Source organism: Mobula hypostoma, chromosome 7, assembly GCF_963921235.1.
Source record: "Mobula hypostoma chromosome 7, sMobHyp1.1, whole genome shotgun sequence".
Taxonomy (NCBI): Eukaryota; Metazoa; Chordata; class Chondrichthyes; order Myliobatiformes; family Myliobatidae; genus Mobula; species Mobula hypostoma.
Window position 1 is genome coordinate 129,335,463 of NC_086103.1, and position 12,334 is coordinate 129,347,796.

At 43.2% G+C, this 12,334-nt stretch overlaps 1 protein-coding gene across 1 annotated transcript in view; it reads right to left on the reverse strand.

Annotated features, from left to right (window-relative positions):
• Positions 1–3,984, reverse strand: part of lonrf2 (LON peptidase N-terminal domain and ring finger 2) — a 32,069-nt gene extending 28,085 nt beyond the window's left edge. The window contains exon 1 of the mRNA XM_063053986.1: positions 2,439–3,984. Within this exon, the coding sequence (XP_062910056.1) occupies positions 2,439–3,180 (742 nt within the window). The 5' untranslated portion in view covers positions 3,181–3,984. The remainder of the gene's footprint in view (positions 1–2,438) is intronic.
• Positions 3,985–12,334: the final 8,350 nt, after the last annotated feature.

The window sequence follows — 12,334 nt, forward strand, 5'->3', positions numbered from 1 at the left end:
GAGGGGTTATCTGTTAGAAGTACACACAATTACAAGGGGCATAGACACGTTGAAGGCACACAATACTGTGCCTACTTTTTAACCTACTCTGAGATCAATCTAACCCTTCTCTCCTACATTTTTCTATCATCCACGTACCTGTCTAAGCGTTTCTGAACTGCCCCTAACGCAGCTGCCTCTGTCACCCTTCGAGGAACTGATGAAGAAATTTTGAATTGTGAAAAAATTCAGAACTAGTCTTCTACAAAATCTGTCCAAGGCTGTTCAGCAGTAATTATGGCTTTGCATATCGTTAAAATCTCAGTAATATTCTATACAACAGGACATGTCCTAAAGGTTTTCATTGCAGCATTTCAAGTGAAATACAATTTGTTTGAAATACTTGTTTTTATGAAAATTACAGAGGACTTCAGCAGGATATATTCTGGAGGGTCAGGATATCAGTGATGTCTGGACTGGGTGTGAAAGCAGTACCAGTGACCTTCACTGGAAGTTGTGTGTGTGTATATACGGGAACATCCATTGATCTCTGAGTGAACCAAACAGGTGCTTGTTATATTTCAAATACCCGACTAGCGCTATGTGTAACAACGACAAGTGCCACAAAGAGCTGGAGGAACTCAGAAGGTCAGGCAGCATCTATGGAAAAGAATGAACAGTTGATATTTCAGGCTGAGAGCCTTCATCAGGACTGGAAAGTAAGGAGGTAGAAACCAGATTAAGAAATGGGGAGAGGCACAAGAATACAAGCTAGTAGGTAATAGGTGAGACCAAGTGAAGGGGAAGGTGAGTGTGTGGGGGGGGGGGGAATGAAGTGAGAAGCTACACGGGAGGGCTGGTGAAATGAGAAGCCAAGAGGGGATGGTACATTTATAAAAGACATCTGGAGCATAACATTCAGTTCTAGAAAGATATATTACATAAAGACATAAGAAAATAGGGGCAGGAGTACACCATTTTAATTTCTATCCCCATTCCTCTTCCAACATGTTATCCCATTTCTGCTACAGTGAGGGCACTCTCAGGTGCAACACCTCATATTCCATCTACGTAGCCTCCAACCTGATGGCATGAACATCCACTTTGTCTTCCGATAGTTTCTTTAATTTTTATTTCCCCCTTTTCCCCTTCCCCTTCATTCTTCTTCTATTCCCCACTCAGGCTTCTTACCATTTCTTCTCACCTGCCTCTCCAGGTGATCCTCCCCTTTCTCCCATGGTTCACTTTGCTCTTCTATCAAATTTCTTCACCATGCACCTGGCTTCACCCCTCATCTTCTAGTTTGTCCTCCTCCTCTGCCCACCTTCTTATTCTGGCATTTTCCCTCTTCATTTCCAGTGCTGATGAAGAGCCTCAACCCAAAAAGTCATCTCTTTATCCACTTTCATTAACTACCTGAATTGCTGAGTTCCTCCCGCATTTTGTGCGTGTTACTCAATTTCAAGCTTGCCCTTGTCAATCACCAAGACCATGGTTGACATTCACTATTTGGAAGGGGGTGCCAGAATGATATCAAGTTATAACAAAAGGTTTAAAATTTAATTCTGGGTACATTATTCAGATGATTGAAAATTTTCATAAGATACAAAAAAAAATCTTTCAGTAGTAGATTCCATAGTAGAGTAGATAGTTGATGATTAGTCAATTTAAAGTATTAATGCTGAGACTTGTGTATTTTTGTTAAGATAAAGAGGAGAATGGCATTATAGATCACCCATGGCTTAATTAAACCAGAACAGATTCAAAGGACTGAATAATTTAGTTCTGTTCCTGAAAGTTAATATTACACATGAGTAATTGCAGAAGCAAAAGACTCACCTATTACCAAAAAAAACCTTTTCTGCCTTTCTGCAAAACTAAGGCAATACAATTAACCGTAAAACACATCTCTGTTGTTGGAGAAAAATAATTTAAAGTTTAAAATTAGCATTTAAAAATTAATGATAAACCTCACTTAACAGAGAAACCAATTTTTTCAATGGAAACAGTGAAATGTTTAACATGAGCATTGTAAGACAAAAGTCTAAATAATTATTCTAACCCCAAGAACACATATAGAAACTGATTTTGCGAAGCACCTTCCACAACTTGGTGTTTTATGGCCAATAAAGTATTTGAACAAAAATCAACAAGTCGCCGCAAACATGATAATCTGTTTCCAAAATGTTAGCTGAGATACAAATATTTTCAAGTCGTTGGTAGAACTCCCCTGCCCAGAGAAACAGAACTTTTAAATGTACTCGGGGAATCAGTTTAATATCCAATTCCTTTGCGCTGGTCAGCTCATGGGAGCTCTGAGTGCAAGTGTTCATTAACACGTCTAGCTGCAATAGAACACGAAATGCTATTTATTAACAAGTTTATTTCAAGTAAACCAGTGGTATAACCTACTGCCACTATTTCATACGCAGCACAAACAGGCTTCTTGTGGCTCTTACCCAGCGACAGCGCCTGATCAGTCAGCTTCAGAGCGCCCAGGTAGTCGCGGCCCTGGAGCAACCCGTCAGCCTCGGCCTGCAGCCGCCGAACGCGGCTCTCGCATGGGAACCACTTCTCCATCAAGTTGCAGAGAACCACGTTGGGCCGGAAGCTGGAACTGGTGGAAGTTTGGGAGGGGGCGGCCTCGGATCCGGCCCCAGCTTCAGACCGCACAAAGGCGGAGTATTTGCAGAGCCGACACGGCGCTGCCGCCGACTGCTCCAGGCAGCGTCGGCAGAAGCTATGTCCGCATGGAAGCGATACGGGCTCCGAGAGCAGGCGCAGGCACAAGCGGCAACTTAGCAGAGATGGGGCAGCGTCCTCTTCCTCCTCGTCACCGACCCCGGGACTTGGATCTGCTGCGGTGCTGCTGCCCGCCCGGGGCTGGCCCGGAGCCTGCGGCCTGCCGCTCCGGAGCAACAGCTCCTTACTGCGGATGTTGGCAGTGATGCTGTCCAGTAAGTTCTGCATGTCGTCGGGCCGGAGTCGGCCCAGATCCGCGGCCTTCTGGTAGGCCTCCAGAGCCTCGCTGAAGCGGTCGCAACGGCACAAAGCGTCGGCCTTCCGCAGGTAGATGCGCCGCTCGGGGCCCAGCTCCAGCAGCTGACATTCATAGATGTCGGCCGCCAGTTCATAGTTCTTGGCCCGGAAAGCCTCGTCGGCCAGCTGCAGCATCTCGTTGAGGGCGCCCGACGTCTCCATCACAGTGAAAGGTCCCGGGACTAGGCTCGGCGATCTGAGCCGCTCGCTACCAGGTTTGTGATACAGACTACAGCCGCCACCCCCACACAACCATTGGGCTACGGGCTGTTACATAAGCAGCTGTTCTGTAAATAGTAGAGGGCTGGGCTGGACTGCTGCTCATATCCTTCAGCCTCAGGCTCACAAAGATACGGCAGTTTTTGTCATAGATGATTAGTTTTTTTTTCCGGGAGGGACACAGCCGCTCAAACCAGGAAATACAATCTGGGCTGACAACCCGAAATGCCAAACCAGTCACGTAGCACTTACCTTTCCGTAAGCATCACCTTTCCCTCGAGTTTTAGCAACTGCAGATTTACTTCTACCTTCTATATTTTTCAAAAGCAATAACTAATTAAATGAGCTTTCAACGAGGCAAAAGGGAATTACCATGCACTTTAACTTGTGTATTCCACCAGTGGTGCCACCAATAGTGGAAGACCTCTTGTTTTTTTCTCTATCTTTCCGGGATTATACTGCATCTGTGATAGTTTCTATAAAAATTTGAACATGGAGAGGATAATCTATTTAAATATTTATCCATCATGTACTTGGACTATATTAAATCATACAACAGGAAGGCATCACTTTTGACCCACAAATTCTATATCCATCATTAAGCACTTATTTACCCCAACCCCACACTTCTCCCAAGTTATTCTTTCTAGTTCCTATCAAATCACCACAGATTCGACCACTCAGCAACATACCAGGGACAGTTGACCATAGTCAATTAACATACCGATCTGTACATTGTTGTTTGCTCAATTCCAGCACCATTACAAGTCACAAAATTGCAGGGAGAATGTGCAAGTTCCACACAGACAACATGTAATGAAGCAAGATCGCTTGAGCTGTGAGGAAGCAGCGCCACTGGGCCACTGTATGTTCTTTACTACTACTTTTTTTCATGATCCTTTTCAAAGCAGATGGAAGTAGCCAATTGATTTAATGTTTTCTGTTATTACTTTAATATTTTACGTAGGTACTTCTGAGTCTGCTTTTCTGTTCAGTAAGTTCATAGCTCAACACAATTTTCCCTTGTACATTGATTCTTCTAAAATCTAGAAATCTATCAAACTTTGAATATAATCAATAGCTCTGTGGGGTAGAGAATTACAAAGATTCACCACAATTTAACTGAAAATATTTTCTCCCCTCATTTCAGTCCAAAACTGCCAGAACAATATTTTGACTAGAATTTGTCTAGCTGTTATGGACTCCTCAGGAAAGGAAACATTATACCTCTATCAACCCTGTAGAGCCTGCTAAGATGTTTGTATGTTTCAGTAAAGTCACTTCTCATTCTTCAAAGTTCAAAGTAAATTTATTATCAAAGTACATTTGTATATATTAGTCATCATATACAACCTTTTGATTTATTTTCTTGTGAGCATACTCAATAAATCCAATAACCATAAGAGAATGAATGAAAGATCATTCAAAGATTCATTTTATTGTCAAAGTATGCGTGTACAATACAACTCCGATATCTGTCTTCTCCAGATAGCCATGAAATATGGAAAAACCATGGGAGTTGCTGAAAGAAAGGACATCAACCTCCCCCTCCCCAGCATGAAAAAGAAAAAGAAACAAAACTTGCAAACCACAAAACCTTCACCCCCTCCAAAAGAACTAACAGATTGCCCACAAGGAAGATGGCAGCCTGTACATCAAGTACCCGAAATCCTCTTCCTCATAAAAAAAAGTGACAATAACATCAAATCCCCAACCCCAAGAGCACAAACACTGTGCAAAAGAAAACAAACTACAAATACAAAAAGAAAGAAACAAAGAAATAATAATAATAAATAAATAAACAAACAATAAATACTGAGAACATGAGATGAAGAGCCCTTGAAAGTGAGTGCATAGATTGTGGGAACAATTCAGTGATGAGGCGAGTGAAGTTGAGTGAAGTTATCTCCTCTGTGTTAAAAGCCTGATGATGGATGAGGGGTAATAATCGTTCTTGAACCTAGTGGCACAAGTGCTGAGGCTCCTGTACCTTCATCCTGAAGGCAGCAGTGCAAAGAGATGTATGACCTGGGTGGTGGGTATCCCTAATGATGGATACTGCTTTCCTGTGATAAGGCTCTGTGCTGATGTGCTTAAAGGTGGGGAGGGCTTTACCCATGATGGACTGGGTGGTATCCACTACTTCTTGTAGGATTTTCCATACAATGGCATTGGTGTTTCCATATCGGGCTGTGATGCAACCAGTCAAAATACGTACACCCGACCATTCATCTATAGAAGTTCATCAAAGTTTTAGATGATATGCTGAATCTTTACTAACTTCTAAGAAAATAGAGGCACTGTTGTGTTTTCTTCATAATGGCTGAACCCAGGCCAGATCCTCTGAAATGATAACATGAAGGAATTTAAAGATTTTCATTGCATCTGTGCATACGTGTACATGAGCATATGACAATACTCTCAACTTTGACTTTATTGTGGATACTGTACCATAATTCTCCCGATTAGTAATGTAGAGGCATTGCAAGGTCAACTCTACTGAATCTCTCCTCATATGACAAACCCATCTCAAGAACCTGTCTGATAAATCTTTGCTGCGTTATTTCAAGACAGTAAACATATCCTTCTGCCAATATGGAGACCAGATTTGTATGTAATTCTCCAGTAATGGTCTCATCATGGCTTACATATCTGCAATAAAACATCTTTACATTTGTATACACATCCTTGCGCAATAAGGTCCTACATAACATTTACCTTCTTGACTACTTACTGTACCTCCTTTTACAACAATATATAGCACAAGTATATAAATTTCCTTCACACTGTGCCTACATTTAGAATCAAATTCAGACTTATCATTCACGTATGTCATGAAATGTGTTGCTTTGCAGCAGCAGCTAAGTGCAGTATGTAAAAAAAGACTATAAATTACAAAAAGAAATATATAAAAATGAATAAGTAGTGCAAAAAGGGAGCAAAATAGCAAGGTTGCATACATGGGTTCATGGACCATTCAGAAATCTGACGGCAGAAGAGAAGAAGCTGTTTCTAAAACACTGAGTATGTATCTTCAGGCTCCTGTACCTCTCCCCAGGTGGTAGTAACAGGAAGAAGGCATGTTGTGGATGATGAGGGTTCTTAATGATGGATGCTGCCCTGGAATCATCTTTTGAAGATGTCCTCGATGGTGGCGAGGCTAGTGCTTATAATGGAGTTGGCTGAGTTTATAACTGTATCTGATCCTGTGCCTTGGTGCCTTCATACCAGATGGTGATGCAACTAGTCAGAATGCTCTCTGTGGTACATCTGTAGAAATTTGCTAGTCTTTGGTGACATACCAAATTTTCTGAAATTCCTAATGAAATTCCTAATGAAATATAACCACTAGCATACCTTTGCATCAATATGTTAGGCTCAATATAGATCTTCAGAGACGTTGACATCCAGGAACTTGAACTTGCTCACCCTTTCCACTGCTGACCCCTCAATGAGGATGAGTGTGTGTTCTGCCGACCTCGCCTTTCTGACACCATTTCACCCCTGAACACCTCCTGATCACTCTCTTAGATTCTACCAACAACAACAACTGTGTCGTCAGTGAATTCATAGATGCTGCTTGAGCTGTGCCTAGCCACACTATCATGAGTGTACAGTGAATAGAGCAGCGGGCTAAGCACATAGCCTTGCGGTGGGCCTGTGTGGATTGTCAGCGAGGAGATGTTATTTCTGACTAGTCTCCTGATGAGGAAGTCAAGGATCCAGTTGCAGAGGGAGGTGTAGAGGGCCAGGTTTTAAAGCTTGCCGATTCGCACTGAGCAGAAGAGGGAGTTCCATCATGTGCTGTAGATCTGTTGTGGCAACAGGTCTTGGTTCTCACACGGGAAGGAGTTAAGTCTAACCATAACCAATCCCTCAAAGCCCTTCATTGCAGTGGGTGCGAGTACTAGATCATAAGCCCATAAGACAAAAGAGCAGAATTAGGCCTATCAGGTCTGTTCCACCATTCCAACATGACTGATTTATTATCCCTCTAAACCCCATACTCCTGCCTTCTCGTAACCTTTGATGCCCTGACTAATTAGGACCTATCAACCTCTGCTTCAAATATACTGAATGGCTTGGCCTCCACAGCCATTGGTGGCAATGAATTCCACATACTCATCACCGCTTGACTAAAGAAATTCCTCCTCATCTCTGTTCTAATTGGGTGTCCCTCTATTCTGTGGCTGTGCCCTTTGGTCCTAGATTCAACTATGATACAAAACATCCTCTCCACATCCACTCTAGCAGGGTCTTTTAATATTCAGTAGGTTTCAGTGAGATCCCCCCATTCTTCTAAACTCCAGTGATTATAGGCCCAGAGCCAACAAATGCTCCTCAGATATTCAACTTTTCATTCTGGGAATCATTCTCATGAACCTCTTTGGAATCTCTCCAGCATATCTTTTCTCAGAAAAGGGGCCCACAACTGTTTATAATACTCCAAGTGAGGTTTGACCATTGGCTTATAAAGCCTCAGCATCATACCTCTGATGTTATATTCTAGTCTTCTCAAAATGAATGCTAACATTGCTTTTGCCTTCCTTACCACCAACTCAATCTACAAGTTATCCTTTGGGGAATTCCGAATTCTGCACGAGGACTCCCAAGTCCCTGTGCATCTCTGGTTTTTAAATTTTCTACTCATTTAGAAAATAGTCTACACCTTTATTCCTACCATCAAAGTGCATAACCATACACTTTCCTACACTGTATTCCATCCGCAGCTTCTTTGACTTCCCTTGTGATCCACGGTTGCCTCATCCTCCCTTCAGAGTACTTCTTCATCTTTAGAGTGTATCTATCCTGCACTTTCCAAATTGTCCCCAGAAACTCCAGCCATTGCTGTTCTGCTATCATCTCTGCTATTGTTCCCTTCCAATCAACTTTGGCCAGCTCCTCTTTCATGCCTCTGTAATTCCCTTTACTCCACTTTTATACAGATAACATCTACTTTCACCTTCTCCCTCTCAGACAGCAGGGTGAATTCCATCATATTATGATCACTGCTTCCTAAGGGTTCCTTTATCTTACGCTCCCTGATCAAGTCTAACAACACCAAATCCAGAATTGTTTTTCCCCATTGTGGGCTCAACTACAAGCTCCTCTAAAAAGCCATCTCGTAGGCATTCTACAAAATTCCTCTCTTGGGATCCAGCACCAATCTGATTTTCCCAATCTACCTGCATATTGAAATTCCCCATGACTATTGTAACATTGCCCTTATTACCTGCTGTTTCCATCTTGCATTGTAATTTGTAGCCCAGATCCTGACTCATGTTCGGAGTCCTGTATATAACTCCTATCGGGGTCTTTTTACCCTTTCAGTTTCCTAACTCTCACCACATGGATTCTACATCTTCCGATCCTACATATGTCACCTCTTTCCAAGGATTTGATCTAATTTTTTTTTCAAAAGTGCCACCCCACCCCCTCTGCCTACCTGCCTGTCCTTTTGATACAAGGTGTAACCGTGGATGTTAAGCTCCCAATTTGTTTCAGCTATGACCCAGTGATGCCCACAATGTCATACCTGCCAATCTCTAACTGCACTACATGATCATCTACTTCATTCGTATACTGTGTACATTCAAATATAATACCTTCAGTCCTGATTTCATTACCCTTTTCAATTTTGCCCCCATATTACATTTCAATCCATTGCACTGACTGAAATTTTGCCCCATCATCTGCCAGTCCTTCTTCACAGTCTCACTACCCAATTTGTTGACTTGTATACTAATTGCCCCATCCTCAGCCCTATCACTCCAGTTCCCAACACCCTGCCACATTGATTTATACCCTCCTCAACAGCTCTAGCAAACCTACCCACAAGTATATTTGTCCCCCTTGGGTTCAGGTCTAACCTGTTTTGTACAGGTCATTCCTTCTCTTGAAATGATCCAGAATCCAGAAAAAAATCAGGAGAGCTAAAAGAAGGCATCAGGTTGCCATAGCACACAAGGTGAAGGCAAATCCTAAGGGATTCTACAGATATATTTAAAGCAAAAGGATTGCAAAGGTCAAAACTGGACCTCTGGAAGATCAGACTGGCAATTTATCTGTGGAGCCAGAAGAGAAGGGGGAGATCTTAAGTGGATTCGTTTGCATCGGTATTTACTTGGGAGAAGGAAACAGAATCTATAGAAGCAAGGCAAAGCAGCAGTGAAATCACGGACCCTATACAGATAACAGAGGAGGAAGCGTTTTCCTGAGGCAAATTAGGGAGGACAAAGTGTTCACTCAGAACCTGTGGGAGGCAAGGGCAGAAATTTCAGGGGCTCCAGCAGAGATACTTAAATCATCCTTAGCAACAAGTGAGGTACTGAAGGCTTGGAGGATAGCTAATGCTGTTTAAGAAAAACTCCAAAAATAAACCAGAAAGTTATAGGCTGGCAAGCCTGACATCAGTAGTGGGAAAGTTATTGGAAGGTATCCTAAGGGACCGGATGTATAAGTATCGGATAGACATGGACTGATTAGGGATAATCAGCATTACTTTATGTGTGGTAGGTCATGTCTAACCAAACATATAGTTATTTGAGAAAGCTATCAGGAAGGTTGATGAAGGCAAGGCAGTGGATGTTGTCTACATGGACTTTAGCAAGCCATTTGACAAGGTCTGGCATGGGAGATTGGTCAGGAAGGTTCAGTCACTTGACCTTCAAGATAAGGTAGTAAATTGGATTAGACATTGGATTTGTGGGAGAAGCCACAGAGTGGTAGTAAATGGTTGCCTCGCTGACTGGAGACCTGCGACTAGTGGAGTGTCACAGGGATCAGTGCTGGTTCTGCTGTTGTTTGTCATCTATATCAATGATCTGGATGATAATGTGGTTAACTGGATCAGCAAATTTGCAGATGACACCAAGATTGAGGGTTCAGTGAACAGTGTGAGAACTTGCAGCGGGATCTAGACTAGCTGGAAAAATGGGCTAAAAAATGGCAAATGGAACTTAATACAGACAAGTGTGAGATGTTGCATTTCAGTAGGACCAACCAGGGTAGGTCTTACACAGTGGATGGCAGGGTAGTGAAGAGTGTGGTAGAGCAAGGGGATCTGGGAATACATTTCCATAATTCCTTGAAAGTGGCATGACAGGTAGATAGGTCATAAAGAGAGTTTTTGGCATATTGACCTTCATAGATCAAAGTATTGAGTATAGGAGATGGGATGGTATATTGAAATTGTATGAGATGTTGGTGAGCCCTAGTTTAGAGTATTCTCTGCAGTTTTGGTCACTCACCTATAGGAAAGGTGTAAATAAGGTTGAAAGAGTACAGAGAAAATTTACAAGAGTATTGTCAGGACTGGAAAGATTGAATAAATTAGGTCTTTATTCCTTGGAACATAGAAGATTGAGGGGAGATTTGACAGAGGTATACAAAATTACAAGGGCCTATCAGCGACATCAACAGAGCTCTACAAACTAAATAAGAGTACAGAAGGGATAAGCAGAGTGGCCATTGTTGGGAGTAGCCAGTGGCGAGAGTAGAAGCGACAGGCCTTGGCTTAAAGGAGGTTTCGGCTCGGAAGAGGCGTTGGCTCTGCGTAAAGCGTCTGTTAGGGTTTCCTTTTTGTGTTTTTTTCTCTCTCTCTTACTGTATCATTTAAATGGCTGTGGTGTGTTCCTCATACCGGATGTTGGAGAACTGGGAGACCCAAATTCTCCTGGGTAACTACATCTGCGTGAAGTGCATCCGGCTGCAGCTCTTTGAAGACTGTGTTAGGGATCTGGAGCAGCAACTGGATAACCTTCAGCTTGTACGGGAGTGTGAGGAGAATAATTGATCAAAGTTACAAGGAAATAGTCACCCCAAAGTTGCAGGAGGTGAGTAGCTGGGTAACCGTCAGGAGAAATGGAAATAGGCAGTTAGAGCGGAGCACCCCTGTGGCCATTCCCCTCAAAAACAAGTATACCACTTTGGGTACTTTTGTGGTGGATGACCTCCCGGGAGAATGCCACTGCGATCGGTTTATAGGCACTGAGCATGGGTCCGTGGTGCAGAAGGGAAAGAGAGAGAAGAAGGGGGCAGTAGTGATAGGGGACTCGATAGTGAGGGGAACAGACTGGAGGTTCTGTAGACATGAATGGGACATCCAGATGGTATGTTGCCTCCCAGGTGCCAGGGTCAAGGATGTCTCAGATCGTGTCCACAACATTTTGGAGGTGGGGGGGAGCAGCCAGATGTTTTGGTACATATTGGTATCAATGACATAGAAAGGAAAAGCAATGAAGTCCTGAAAAGAGAATTTAGAGAGCTAGGTAGAAAGCTGAGAAGCAGGACCTCCCAGGTAGTAATTTCTGGATTGCTGCCTCTGCCACGCACCAGTGAGGGTAGAAACAGGGTGATTTGGCAGATAAATGCATGGCTGAGAAGCTGGTGCAGGGGACAGGGCTTCAGGTTCTTGGATCATTGGGATCTCTTCTGGGGGAGGTATGACCTGTTCAAAAGTGATGGGTTGCACCTGAACCCAAAAGGGACCAATATTCTCGTGGGTAGGTTTGTTAGAGCTTTTGGGGAGGGTTTGAACTAACTTGGCAGTAGGGTGGGAACAGGAGTGAAGGGACTCAGAATAGGATGGATGGTAAAAAACTAAAGATAATGTGCAATCAGATTGTTAGGAAGGGCAGGCAGGTGATGGGACTTAGTTGCAGCCAAAAGGCTGAGTATCAAAATATTTTAGGCATCCGTTAGTCTCGTGAGACCATAGATTTGCGCCTTGGAAGGTTTCCAGGGTGCAGGCCTGGGTAAGGTTGTATGGAAGACCGGCAGTTGCCCATGCTGCAAGTCTCCCCTCTCCACGACACCAATGTTGTCCAAGGGAAGGGCATTAGGACGAATACAGCTTGGCACCAGTGTCATCGAAGAGCAATGTATGGTTAAGTGCCTTGGTCAAGGACATAACACGCTGCCTCAGCCAAGGCTCGAACTAGCGACGTTTAGATCACTAGACGAACACCTTAACCACTTGGCCACACGCCAACACATCAAAATAATGGGGATGCAGAATCAGGAAGAAAAGCGAATACTGTACTCAAAGTGTTGTATCTAAATGAGCATTGTATAAAAAATAAGGTGGATGATCTTG